Below are 15,139 nucleotides of genomic sequence, written 5' to 3'. Positions count from 1 at the left end.
AGGAAGGAAGGAAGGAAGGAAGGAAGGAAGGAAGGAAGGAAGGAAGGAAGGAAGGAAGGAAGGAAGGAAGGAAGGAAGGAAGGAAGAAAAAGAAAAATGGGCTCAAGCCACCTTCTAATCCCCTGTGGACCCTCTCTCTTCTCTTCTCACCACAAGCCAGAGCTCCCTAGAAGAACTGTATGACCCAGAACTGTTCAGACTTTGTTCAGGTTTGTTTCCTGGGACTCAGCCACATGGTATTTTATGATACCAAAGCATTCAAAGTGTATACTGATCGGCTGCCTTGGATACGAGCCACATTAACAACATGAACATGTAGCATGTGCTACCTAGTGAAGGGATAAGAGTAGATTTCTAGAAGTCAAGACGCCTGAGTTAACACCTTGTCCTGCTACCTAGCCCTACTGTGTGGGTGTTAGTGCTTCAATTGCCCCATCTGTAAAATAGAAGTGTGGAGAAAGAAGGGAGAAGGGATCCCAAGTTCCTTACGCTATATAACAAGATAGATTCTGGTAACCTGAGATCTTTACTTACACAGAGCCGAAGCTCCTTCTTGATTCCAAGAAAAGAGTTGGCAAGGCTGCTAACCTTCCGGCGAATGTGGTGATTGGTTGTCTGGTAGTTTTTGAACACTCTATCTAGGTAGAACCTCAATAAATGGCGGAAAAAACAGCACCTTTCTGTGGGCTGGAGGAAAAAAAATGCAGGGGTAAAGTTAGATGTAGGAGGATCAGCGGGATGGCTTGGGACCTTGGAATTCTTGAAGTCCCAAACCCCACTCTTCCACCCAGAGCTCCTCTGTGACCGGCCCATACCTTCGTGTCTTGCAACGCCTCAGAGCTCTTCAAGATTCTCTTGTCTAAATTTCCATCTTCAGCTTGCTAAGAAAAAGGAAATTGAGAGGAGGTTGTGTTAATGGCACCACCTAGAGGCATGAATAATAAACCCACTCAGTCCTTCTCCCCCTCCCCTCTTCCCCAGATCAAGGTCAAAGATGTCTTTCCCCAAAACTAGAATGAATGCTTTCCCAGCCCCACGTCCTCCAGCTCTAGGCTATATCTCTATGTATCTAAACTCCAAGAGGTGAACCCAATGGGCGTGTGTGACTATCAAGGAGAGAAGAAAGAGGAGATTCAGATGGTAACCAAGTGGGGCGGCCTACCCCCCACAGACACACACAAACCCCTACATACCACATAGCCTTTGATCTCCAAAAACTCATTCCTCATTTCTTGAAAGTTCATGGAGAGTACACAGCTTCCCAAATGGAGTCTTTTCAGTCCCAAAGAGGGCAACATCAAGAGCAAAAACACAGTAGAGAAAAGACACAAGGAGAAAGAAGAGCCTTTCATTTTGGGGCGAGGATCTGTGCTTGGCTTGGAGGACGAATTTTGCTGTAAAGAAAAGAAAGTATATCTCAATCGATTCTCTTCTATCAGATCCCTGGAAAGGTTTCCCTGGTGCCAATCACTGAGACACTCTGTCTTTGAAGGACCAGTCTTGTCCTGGCATATCACTTACGAGAGCAAACCCAGAGTTTCCTGTGTGGAGAAGGAGGGCCAAAGGACCAGCAGAGACCTTCTTTTACTGTTTGGTGGCTCTCTGAATGGGCCCAGGGCAGCCACAGTTACCTTTATGTTCTCCACCATCCTTCCCTCCTCGTCATCGCTAAGCTGTAGCACTGCCTGGAGCAGCAGACATATGGATAGACTATGTCATTTCAGGGAAAATGTCAAAACTTGTTGAGGGAAAATGACGCATATTTCCTTCCTTTCTCGAATGCCAATCCAGTTATGTGTTCTGGTCCCCCTTGAACCTGCCAGGGAACCGGGAAATGCCAAAGGAGTTTCACCTGATGCCATGGAGACACCTCTGAAGACATCTGGGGTGGAGCCACTTGACAAAGAAGGCTTCATTCCCTCTAGCATTTGTCTGAGATCACTTTGGTTATTTGGGGAGAATACTTTCATTTTGTTGCCTAAGGGAGAACAGAAGCTCATTGATGTTGTAAGCAACCTCACAGCCAGAGGAAGATAAGTCTAATGGGCTGTGCACCTACCTCTACCTGCTGAATCCACCACTCCCTCCCCACACATTTTTCTTGACGTGTCAGGTTGTAACCAGTGCTTTTGGATAAGGAGAAGTTATCAGGTAGACCCAGGAAGAAGCTAAGAGTTCATTATTTGCGACCAACATGGAAGCATGTTTTGCATGATAATACATGTATAATCCAGATCAAATTGTTTACCATCTCTGAGGAGGAGGAGGGAAAGGAGGGAGGGAGACAATTTGGATCTTATCGTTTTTGGAAAATGTGTGCTGAAAATTGTTATTACGTGTAATTGGGAAAATAAAAGAGCTTTGAATAAAGATGAATTTTTTAAGGAGTTCATTATTTAAAAATCAAAATTAAAAAAATTAAAAAATTAAAATAAGAGAGTTCATAATTCATTTGTTTACTGCAACATAACTGTACCTACTATGCACGGGGCACCATGCTAAGCACCAGAGAGGACTAGAGTTTGGAGATGTCATTCCCGCCCTCATGGAGAGCATTCTAGGATATGGAAAAGACATGTATAGGTAACAATAATACATAATTCTGGCTCCGTTAACTAGATAAGTAATGGGGAAGGGGGCCATCTCCAAGACCGGGAAGGACCTTCAGATAGCTCTTTCCTACTTTACCAAGGGGTTCCTCAATGGGATAGCAATGAGTCATCCAATCCTAAAAACAGAAGAGTCCCTTCGACATGGGATCAGAGAATTACAGAAGTAGGACCTACTGTAAGTGAAAGAAGCCAGGAATGGCTTTCGTTGGGTTCTTCAGAAACTCATTGCAAGCACAATGCAGTTCAACAGAGCAACGTGCCAGTTAATAACTCTGCTATATTCTATATCTTTCAAATGTTCCAAGTCTGGACACTATTTTTTTAGAAAGAACATTGACAGACTATAATTGTTCTGAAGGATGATGATCAGAATGATGAGGGTGCAGGAGACCACGGTAAGATGGTAAGAGGGAACTGAGGATGCTTAGCTTCGAGAAGAGAAGGCTGATGAAGACATGATATTAAAAACAAATTTTTCAGTAGATTGGGGAAAAAAGGGAGGGGCAGAGTCTATATGGCAGCTTAGTTGCAGCAAAAGCTGGAACCACACCAGAATCTTTTCTAAAAAAAATAGAATGGGGAAGCTGGCTGATTCAGTGGATTCCACCATTCCTGGGGACAAATCTAGCCCTAGGCACTTTCCAGTTGTGTAACCCTGGGCAAGTCACTTAACCTCCATTAGCTAACCCTTGCTTAGTATCAATTTTAAGATAGAAGGTAAGAGTTTAAAGCAATAAAAAATAGATTAATCCAAAAAAAGAAATTATAGTAGCTATCTTCAGGTATACAAAGGATTATCATACAAAAGAGGATGACTCTGCTTTACCTTAGTAGACACAACTGGCAGCAATGGGTAGAAGTTATAGGGAGGTAAATATAGGCTTAATTATGGAAAAACTCCTCTCTAAAAATTAGAACATTTGAGGGCAGATAGATTAGTGGATAAGGAACCAGACCAGAAGTCCTAAATTCAGATCTGACCTCAGGTACTTCCTAGCTGTGTGACCCTGGGCAAGTCACTTAACTCACATTGCCTAGCCCTTACCTCTCTTCTGCCTTGGAACCAATATATAGTATTGATTCTAAGACAGAAGGCAAATAATAATAATAATTTTAGTATTTCTCTAGCCTAAAACTCTTTATAGATTTTTCTCTTTAGAAAAGTGGGTAGAACAAAAGCTAAAGCCTTTCTTAGAGAAAACAGATTGATGGCGAAAGGCAACCTTGACTTGTTTAGCTGGGATCATTGCCTCCCTCCCCATTTGAAGTGATGGAGCCATGATCTGGGTAAGTGTCCTCTGTTGCATTGAAAGTTAAGATCTTGATCACAAGAAGGACCACTTTGTAATCCTTAAGAGGAAGGACTTTAATGGTAACTATTCTGAAATGTTAACACCAAACTGTGCTTTAACACAACATGGTCTTTTCCTTATTCAAGATTCCTATGAATATTACCCCCAATCATCCCAGGACAGAGAATCATGTTGGAGAGTGTGGGAGATCATGGCATTTTGGAGCTCTCTCTCTCTCTCTCTCTCTCTCTCTCTCTCTCTCTCTCTCTCTCTCTCTCTCTCTCTCTCTCTTTCTTTCTCTCTCTCTCTCTCTCTCTCTCTTTCTCTCTCTCTCTCTCTCTCTGCTTAGTCATAGACAGATAAAGCCATCAAATGTTCCTGAAAGCCAAGCTGTAGCTATTCTGGGTTCATCTCAGAATGGGTCACCTTAAAGCCATCCATAGAGACGCAGGCACTGATAGACACCAGTCCATGCTGGGGTCTCCCAAAGGAACTTAGGCATCTTCCATTCCTAATGTCACGTCAGGAACATTTATGGACCTTTATGGACATCCACAGAGACCCAACCACCCCTGAGGGCAGTTACAGGGATCAGTTACACCTGATATCACCTCAGACCCTCGAGGTTTTCCGCAGAGATCCAGTTACTTGTTTCCTTTAGGTCATTCACAGGGACTCAATGACCTTCCAGACCACGCACAGGGAATCAGCAGCTCATGAGATCATCTGCAGAGACCCACTAATACACAAAGGCTCTGCTGCCTCTAAGATAATCTAAAGGCAGGCAACTCTTCCTCTAGTCAGTCACAAGGACTAGTTATCCACAAGGACCTGAATACTCTTAAAATTAGCCAGAGGTTGGGGCAGATAGGCTGCTCAGAGGATTGAGAGCCAGGCCTGGAGACGGAAAGTCCTGGATTCAACTGTGACCTCAACATTTCCTAGCTATATGACCCTGGGTAAGTCACTTAACCCCCAATCCCTAGCCCTTACCCCTCTTCTGCCTCAGAACCAATACACAGTGTTATTGATTCTAAGATGGAAGGTAAGGGCTTTAAAAGGCAAAAAGCAAATGAGTAAATTGAGGCAAACAGGATTAAATGACTTGCCCAGGGTCACGTAGTTGTAAGTATTTAAAATCAATTTGAACTCTTCCTGACTCCAGACCAGGTACTCTATCCATTTCAGTACTCTGAACACTGTAAGTGGTAATAAATAATTGATTGATCATTATTGAATTGAATGAATAAATATCAAACTGAATTTCCATGGTGCCCTAAAGGCACAAAGAATTCTAAAAGCAAAAACAAATAAGCCAGTAGGGTTTTGTTTTTGTTTTTGTTGTTGTTTTCTAAACCATTCTCTTCTAATTTAGTACCAATTCTAAGACAGAAAAGCAGCAAAAGCTAAGCAATTGGGAATAAATGCCTTGTCCAGGGTCTCATAGCTAGAAAATGTCTGAGTCCGAATTTGAACTCAAGTCATCCAGCATTCTACCCATAGTATTACCTATATAGAGCTTAGATATAGCTCAGTGTCATAGTTGACTCTAAGGGGGAAATGGGCAGAGTGAATACACAAAGTAACCGAAGACAAGGTCCCTGCATTTTAAAACTTCATTGTCTGGATGAAGGATTTTGCAGCCTTCTCCGATTTCTTGTCATCATCCAACAAGGGAAACTAGATGCTCAATGGATAAAGCACCAGATCTAGAGATGGGAGGTCCTGAGTTCAAATACGGCCCCAGCCACTTTCTAGGAGTGTAACTCTGGGCAAGTCATTTATTCCCAATTGCTGGGCAAGTCACTTAACCACAATTGCCTAATCCTTACCCTCTTCTGCCTTGGAACAGATACTTCATATCAATTCTAAGACAGAAAATAAGGGTTAAAAAATATCCAACATTTATCAGACACCCTCTCTGTAAATAGCACCTTCCCACATGATAGAGATACAAGGATAAGAATTAAACAGTTCCTTCCCTCAAGGAGCTTACATTTTATAGGAAGAAGCAACATGGGTATTTTTTTTTAAAGAGTACTGTCTCCACCTCCATCCCAAAAATGGATGACCTTATATAAAACTCTGTTTCTGATTCTTACTATTTATGTTACCTTGGGCAGGTCTTAGCCTCATCTGTAAAATGAAGGGGTTGAACTACCCCCCCCCCCCCACACACACACACAAACACATGTAACTAGGTGGCACTATGGATAGAATGATGGATCAGGAGTCAGGAAGATCTGAATTCAATCTCAGACAATTACTGGCTATGCGACTCTGGGTAAGTCACTTAACCTCACTTGCCTCAGTTTCTTCAACTGTAAAATGAGAATAATAGTAATTACTAGCCCCTCTTCAGGGTTATTATGAGAATCATATGAGATAACATTTGTAAATTGTTAGCACAGTGCCTGGTACACCATAAGTGGTTAATAAGTGCTTGTTTTCTTCCTTCATTGCCTCCTTCCTTAATGTTTTTTTTTAACCCTTACCTTCCATCTTGGAGTCAATACTGGGTACTGGCTCCAAGGCAAAAGAGTGGTAAGGGCTTGGCAATGGGGGTTAAGTGACTTGCTCAGGGTCACACAGCTGGGAAGTGTCTGAGGCCAGATTTGAACCCAGGACTTCCTGTCTCTAGGCCTGGTTCTCAATCCACTGAGCTACCCAGCTGCCCCCTTCCTAATTGATCTTTGGTGTCCCTTCTAGCTCTATGAATTGATAAGACCACTCTCAAAAAAACATCTAGTACAATCAAGCTAATATGTCCATAGATTGGCACCAATCACTGACACCATAAGAGAAACATTTTAAACGGTTCCCACTTCCCACCCTCAGGCATTCCTCATGCTTTGCTCATGCATACAAGGTCAAAGGAGGCTTATTTCACCGTAGGCGGCTGCTGACATTGGTTACCCTAGTCCTGGATATGACCTCAGCTACCCCTGAAGTCACCTGAAAGACCCCAGCCTTCTGGGATGATTTAACCTCTCAGCTATTTCACTAAAGAAATGATGACCATCGATGCACTCGGTACTTATTAAGCACCTGTCATATGCTAGGAACTGGAAAAGAGACCAAAAATGAACAAGTCTGATTAATCCAATGCTTAGATTATTAAATCAGACTCAGAAATAGAGAACCAAGTTCTAGAGTTCTTGTTTAGGCTTTTTAGAGTCATGTCCAACTCTTGGTGACCCCATTTGGGATTTTCTTGGCAAAGGTACCAGAGTCGCTTGCCATTTCCTTCGCCACTTCATTTTATAGATGAGGAAACTGAAGCAAAAAAAGTTAAATGACTTGCCACAGTCTCACAACTAATAAGTGTCTGAGGTCAGATTTGAACTCAAGTCTTCCTGACTCCAGGACTGGCACTCTATCTTCTGCACCACCTACCTGCCCCTCTTCTGGAGTGAATACTGTGCCAGAAGGAGTCCGTGCCTGACTATGAAGAGGACACATGTTTGAATCATTTCTCTAAGGCAATAACCTGTACGAATTCATGTGTCATTGCCACAAAACCAAGCAACCCTAATTAGCTGACTTAGTAAACCCATGCCCCTGGCTTTGTTGGAGTGGTCCTCTGAGCCCCACAGACTTTCAGAGAGGTCCCTGAGTGATAAGGGAAGAGAAGACAGCGGGGCAAGGAGTCCAGTGGCCTACCGTGACTTGAGAGCGCTGGCTCTGTCTCCCCAGAGTGCTGTCTCAAGCTGATCAGGTTGCCACTTATAAGCAGGTGAAATGAAGGAAGTGAGCACCAGACATGTAAAGGCTGGAACTTCTTCAGAATTTCTCCATCGCTGGGGTATTTCCTCACTTCCTGCAGCAGGTGTAATTGTGGGATTTTTTAGACTGAGATCTTAGAGAGAATTAGTGCCTGAGGGACTCTCTGGAGATACGGTGGCATTGTTGGAAGCCCAGGCACCTTCCTGGCTTCACTTCACTGCTTCTTAGAATGGAAAAGGGAACAAGAACATTCTCTATTAGACTCAGAATGGGAAAACCTGTTTTTCAGTCCTAGCTCTACAACTTGCTAGGTATGTAACCTCAAGCAAATGACTTACCCTCTGTGGGCTTATTTCCTTATCTGTAAAATGAGGGGGTTGGACTCGAGTGGAAGTCTCCAACTTGTTTTGGTCCCCATACCTTTTTGCTTTCAATAAATCATGTTGTACTCCTTATTCAATATGAAAGGAAATACATTTTAGAGTTTACCATGCAAATATGCACAAGAGAAATTAACAGGCGCTTATCCCCTGACCTCAGCAGTATAGGAAATTCCCTGTTCAGGAAATTAGTTTGACCACTGCAGTTCATACCTTTCCTACAACCTATATAGTCTTAGAGAATTGCCTGGAGAATTGAGATGTTATGTGGTCACCTACTATGTGCCAAGCACTATACTAAACACTTAAAAATATTAATCCATTTGATCCTAGCAACAACCAAGGGAAGTAAGGATTATTATTGTTATCCCCATTTTAAAGTTGAGGAAACTGAGGCAGACAGGGGTTACATCTTGGGTCTCATAGCCTGTATATGCTAGAGGTGAGATCTGAGTCAGGGCTGGCTATCTATCCACTATGCCATATTCCCTCTAACACACAAGAAATAAAATTACTTAATTTTAAGAGAACAATTTATTCCCAGTGTCTCTTTGACAATTTCTGTACACTCTGGAGATACACAAACTAAATTGGAGGATTTTAAACTATCAATGCTAACATTTAGTAATCTAATCACTGAGTTTTTGAGCTGGAAGAAGCCTTATGAGTTCATCTTATTCATTCTTCTGCTCTCATCTCCCAATGACTGCAGATATGCACCTCCTCCTCCAAGTAGACAATATCCTAACTGCTCTCACCATCCCCCAAATACATTGTGTTCATTCTTCTAATCAGAATAGTCTTCTTCATTCATCCTTCAAGAGTTCTTGACTAATCATTAACTCATCATTAATGCAGCTGAAGTCAAACGACCTTTCTTCAAATTCAAGATCTGGCATATATGGGACCTTGGATAACTCATTAAATGTCTCTGTTCCTCAGTTTTCTCATCTGAAAAATGAAAGGATTGAATTTAGATAGAGGCATCTAGGTGACGGAATAGATATAGCCCTAGTTCTGGATTCAGAAAAACCTATATTCAATTCTGTCCTCATACACTTACTAGATGGGTGACCCTGGGCAAATCACTGAACTACTGTCTCAGTTTCCTCAGCTATAAAATGGGAATCATTATAGTTCTGACCTCTCAGGATTGTTATGAGGATAAAATGAGATAATATCTGTCAAGTGCTTAGCACAGTGCCTGAAACATAGTAGGCAATTAATAAATCCTTGTTCCTTTCCCTTCTAGCTCTATTCATAGAGCTCCATGAAATCTTCCTTCCTTTCTTACCCACTCAATCTATGATTCTTCTTCTTCTTCTTCTTCTTCTTCTTCTTCTTCTTCTTCTTCTTCTTCTTCTTCTTCTTCTTCTTCTTCTTCTTCTTCTTCTTCTTCTTCTTCTTCTCCTCTCCTCCTTCTCCTCCTCCTCCTCCTCGTATTCCTCCTCCTCCTATTCCTCCTCCTCCTCCTCCTTCTTTTTCTTTTACTCATTCTTATTATTCTCTGTACATATTTTCACTTTCCCAGTATAGTGATCAATTTTGCTGAAATTTTTTCTCTTTTTTTTCTTTAAAAATATTATTTGATATATGGGGTGGCTTTCTGGGAGGAGCGTGGGAAGGGATACTTGAAAAATTCTGGTGATGTAAGAAACAAGAGATAAATAAAATTATATTTCAAAAAAAGGAGGAATAAGATTGTTTCAGATGGGATGATGATAACTGATGATGGAAAGGAACCAGAGTTTCTCACTTCTGACTTTATCATTTCTTTGCTAGGAAAAAAATAGTCATCATGAACTGAAAAGATCAGAACACTCAGTAGCCAATAAATATTTGTTAGGCAGTACTCTCTGTCATGTTTTGTGCTAAACACTATATACAAAAAGAGACAAAAGCCAATTCCTGTCCTCAAGGAGCTTGCAATCTAATGGGGTGACAATATAAGCAGGGAAAATGGAATAATTAAGAGAAGGCAGGCACTAGAATAAAAGGATCAGGAAAGGATTCTTGTCAAAGATGAGATTCAATTTTGGACTTAAAAGAAGCTGGGGAAGCCAGAAAAAAACTGACTAATGGGGAACTGTCACTCAAAATAAAGTAAAGAGACAATAAGAAAATATTTACCTACAATAGATGAGTCCAAATCATGTAGCCCAGATCAATTACCTTCTTGGTACTGAAAGTTTTGACAGATATGACTGCTGTCAAGCATCTTAGAAAGGTCACACAGACAAGAAATACTATAGTCCTAGATAAGGACACAAGAAATACTATAGTCCTAGATAAGGACAAATGCTACAATTTTCAAAAAAAAAGAAGGAAAATAGTCTGTAAACTATAGGTCAATAAGCTTGACATTGATTACAATAGGATCTTTGTTTATGTGAACTTGACACATGCAGCTTCAGATAAATGCAATTAATAATTTAAAAAAGGAGAAAAATATATAAAATAAAAATGTTCAATTACCCTTTAAATCCTCTCTATTTTCTTGAGTAGAATAAAGTCTTGAAACGTTAGCTCCCACATCAATCTTTATCTAGAGTTCTTGCTCATAACAAGTCAGTTCCTCATCAGAGCCGTGCTTCTCTTTGGTTCATTAATGCCATTTCATTATTAACAATGACTCCAAAGAACATGAATAGTGATGCTGGTAGCTCTGATAAGCCTAAGAAAAATCATAAAGTGCCTAGATATGTTCATAGAAGAAATATTTATTAAATAATGCAATTTTCAACTTCAGGAAGGGTCTTAGAGCATATTGTTTGCATAAAACAAGGTTCTACTATATAAGATATTTGAAAAATAGTGAATGTTTAGAAAGAGAAGTAATAATTACAAAGAACAAGTATGACTTTATTGAGGTCATGTCAGAGCATCTGAACATTGTTCAAATACAGGTCATAGATCTAAGGTAGACTACAGAAGGGACCTGGACTTGGGGGGGAGGTGATAGTACAGCATTCTGGGGGGTGGGGTGGTCATGGACTTGAGGTTAGGTAAAGATCTATGAACAAATTGAAAAGCAAATATATTCAGGAATTGAGTAGGATCTCAGTTCCACCCTTTAGTCTAGGTTTCAAGCCTGCAGTGAAATAACTAGGATAGAAATCCTAGATAAATGGAAAGCCTTCAGATCTATTATTCTAATCTGTGGAATTTTCCAGCTGACTGATAAGAAGCTGATACTAGTAGTAGTCTACTGTAAGTTCCAACCAGAGACAAATCCACAAGACAATTACACAGACCCTAACCCATGTCAGAAATTTCCAAAGGGCAGGCCAGGAGGGCAGTAAACAGACTTGACTATGGATCAAACAACAATAGAAACATTGAAAAACTTGCAAATTTTTCACACAGCCTGAGCTATGTCTGAGATCCTGAAATAGCATAACCCTCTCTAACCCCTAAAAAGAAGCAGAAAGATCCAAGAGAACAAAATTCCAATCCAGACATTCCTCTTACAAGTATTTAGGGTGCTTCTCCCCATACCTTAAGTTAAAATAATAAACAAACAAAAATAATTATACCATAAAGAACTGTTATGCTAAAAGAGATGCTCAAGATAAAAACCTAGAAGAAGAGAATGACTACAAAACATCTAAAGCAAAGCTTCAAAGAAAAGAATAGTTTGACCTAAGTCTAATGAGAATTTCTGGGGGAAATGATGCAAATTTTTTAAAAAGGCCAAAAGTGATTTTTTAAAACCCAATGAAACTGCTAGAAGGAAGGAAGGAAGGAAGGAAGGAGCAGCAATTGACCAGAAAAATGGATTGAGGAGAGATAATTTAAGAATCATTGCTTCAAGGAACAAATCATGGAATCACAGAAAATAATCAAATAAACCAGGCAGAGCCAAAACAGAGAAAGAAAACTGTAGATCAGTTTCCTTAATGAATATTGATGCAAAAATCTTAATTAAAATATTAACATGGAGACAATAGCAATATAATAGAAAAATTATACACTATGACCAGGATGGGTTTATACCAGGAATGAATGGCTGGTTCCATGTTAAGAAAACTATACTCAAATAATTGGCAATATTAATAACAATAACAACAAAAATAGATGATTAATCAATGGATGCAGGAAAAAGAAATGATAGTGGCAGGCAAGTGGCACTCTTCAGACATTCTACAGGTCTCCTGACTCTTGGTGCCTGGAAGAATCACCTCTTGTCCAGACTGAGGTCAGAGTCCTCCAAGTGGGGAGGTATGGCTTTGGAAAGGGACAAAGAGTATAAATTTGAGTCTTGAATGGAAGTGGGAGTTTTTTGGCTGGGAATCTAGAGAAAGAACATAGGCCTGGCTCCTGAAGGAGGCTTGCTAAGGGAAACACCAGTCACATGTGACTGGGGGCCTTTACTTTCTCTGGCCTGCTTTTTATTATTTTAATTTAAATTGTTTATTAATTATTATTAAGTTATATACAGTGTCCAGATAATTTTCATCAGATCACTAAAAAGCATGGAAATAAATGGATCTTTACTTAATATGATAAGTAGTATCTTGTGGGAGGCCAATAAGAGAAACAGAGTCTCAAATAGATAAAAATCTGAGACTCCTCTTTTGACTCCTTTTCTGATCCACACCTTTCTTATTGGAAAACTTTAAGTTCTTAGCAAACCAGCAGTCAAGAGGTTAACATTATCACCCTTGGTCAGAAAAAGCATCTGCTTGAAAGCAGTCTTAGAGCCAAGACCAAAAATTCAGGGACTTCCCGACCCAGCAAATATTCCCAGACTTAGCTTGCTGATAACGAGGCAGCTACAATCCAACCTTGTACTCTTATCTTCACCTTGAAGTTTCTGAGATTTCTGTGTGTTGTCTAAACTAATTGCAATGTCTGTGAAGCTGTAAAACTCTCTCTGAACTTTTGGGGTAAAAGGGAACTTTAATTTCATATATAATAAAATTGTGGCTCAATGGCACTTTGGAGAAGCACCAATGAATTGACAGTCAAGATCATCTCCCACCTCTTTCTTTATCAACTAAGCTGTCCTTATCAGATTATCTGGAGATGAAGAAATAGCTTTCAACAGTATCTGTCTAAAACTAAGAGTCAGCATTATCTCCAATATAGTCTATAAAAAACGAGAGGCTTTTCCAATAAGATTAGGGATAAAACAAAGATGTCCCTTGTTACCATTACTATGAGATATTTAGAAAACTTTAGAGGGTCAACTAGAAAGCTAACTGAAACAACTTTAGCAAATTTACAGGATATAAAATAAACTCATATAACATTTAAATATATATATAAAATACATATATAATATATAAAAATATATATTAAATATAAAATAACATTTCTATATATTACCAAGAAAATATAGCAGATAAGGATAGAAATTCCATTTAAAATAATTATAGAAAGCATGAAATATAATAAAAATAACCATTTCTGCTGTTTTACATTCAAATACAATATTTTCATTTCCTGATACAGTCAATCTTTATATTAATGCTATATGATGCTAAGGAATATGTATATTCATTATCAACCTCACTTATGTAAGTGAGAAATCCCCTACCCCCTTTGATGATTATAATAGCATTAGCCTTTATGATTATAACACAAATAATATAATTTGCTTTATATGAATTATAAGCATTATCTAAGAAAAATGCAGCTTAGAGTGGTATTAAATCTTGCTGACAGGTGCTTTGACCTTGAGGCTGAAACCCAAAAGTTTCTACCAAGTCCACCACAGCTTGCTGCATGTAAACATAAGACAGTCAGTCAGAAGGTGGGGAGCCGCCTTAGAGTACCTGGCTAGGTGCAATGATTATGTCAGTCATCCTTAGCTGCCATCTTTAGAAGTAGCTGACTCCTGGACTTAATAGTAATTGTCAGCAAAAACAATCAGACCCTTATTGCAGAGGCCTTGGAAAGGTCAATCATAATAATAGACATTAGTTTTATTATTGTGATTATTTCTGTACTTTCCAGCTTATTCAGCACTTCATCATTAATTAAGACCTGCCCATGTGAAAGATTTCTTTTCATCCTACTTTAACTTTTTACTGTATTTTCTGTCTTTAATATGACACCATGTCATTAGATTTCTGTGCTTTAAAAAAAGTCTATCTCCTAAGTTCACCACACTTAAATTTTATGTATCTTTAAGCTCTAGTTTCTCCAGAAATTTATTCATATATTTTCCTTTTGTTTATCTTTCTATTAGATTTGTCCAAAGCTGAGAGGACATTCAAGTTTCCTGCTATTATTATGCTACTGTCTTATGTCTTTTCTTAATTGACTTAATTTTTCCATTTTGAATTAATCCCCTAGGGAATTTGGAAAATATATGTTTAATATTGATATTGGTTTGTTGACGATAGTTCTTTCCAAAATACTGAGGTTTCCTATTTTATTTGTAGCTATATTGTGAATTTTTGTTTTGTTTGACTTTTCTTGCTGCTGTTTTCTTTACCTGAATCTATGATTTCATATGTACAAAGAGCGCCTGCAGGCCTTTGAGGCCAGTTCTGTCCACTACATCATGGCAATCTCTCTGTTCCTTCTTACTACAATGAATTCTTTGGATAGTAAAGGTACAAAGTGTATTTCCCTTCCAAATTGAGTTCAAAGTACATTGTGATACTGTGAGTCAGGGGAGACCATGTAGCCAGATAAGCAGTCAATCAACAAGTATTTAAGTACTTAATGGTTGTATGCCAGGCACTGTGCCAAGCAAAACATGGTCTTGCCCTCAAGGAACTCACATTCTAAATGGTGGAAAAATTGTATATACGAGATATTTACAACATTTAGTCTGAATGGAATGTAATTTCCAAGTGACTGTGAAGGACTGTGGGAGAGAGAGAATCCATGGAACGTGTAGTTCTACTACCAGGCCCAAACTTAGTTTCATTGAGGGAAGTCTAAATGACAGGATGGTGCTGAATTTGTAGGAGTTGGAGGAGAATTGTGATCTGCCTGACTCTTTATGGCCCCATTTGTGGTTTTCTAGGCAAAGATCCTAGAGTGGTTTGCTATGCCCTTCCCTTGGCTCACTTGATAGATGAGGAAACTGAGGCAAAAAGGGTTAAATGACTTGCCCAGGGTGTAAGAGGGAGATTTTAAGTATTTTATAGATATATATTAAAAGTGTGGC

At 39.4% G+C, this 15,139-nt stretch overlaps 1 protein-coding gene across 2 annotated transcripts in view; it reads right to left on the bottom strand.

Moving 5' to 3' along the window:
* Positions 1 to 1,352, bottom strand: part of IL20 (interleukin 20) — a 4,064-nt gene extending 2,712 nt beyond the window's left edge. For both annotated transcript variants that reach the window (XM_044676616.1, XM_044676617.1), the window contains exons 1-3: positions 1,194 to 1,352; positions 816 to 881; positions 535 to 687 (exon numbers count right to left, since the gene is read on the bottom strand). In XM_044676616.1, the coding sequence (XP_044532551.1) occupies positions 535 to 687; positions 816 to 881; positions 1,194 to 1,352 (378 nt within the window). The remainder of the gene's footprint in view (positions 1 to 534; positions 688 to 815; positions 882 to 1,193) is intronic.
* Between the last annotated feature and the right edge of the window lie 13,787 nt (positions 1,353 to 15,139).

This window comes from Gracilinanus agilis, chromosome 4 (assembly GCF_016433145.1).
Source record: "Gracilinanus agilis isolate LMUSP501 chromosome 4, AgileGrace, whole genome shotgun sequence".
In the NCBI taxonomy this organism is placed as follows: Eukaryota; Metazoa; Chordata; class Mammalia; order Didelphimorphia; family Didelphidae; genus Gracilinanus; species Gracilinanus agilis.
Note: the sequence above shows the minus strand (reverse complement) of the source record. Positions and strands in the feature narration are given on the sequence as shown.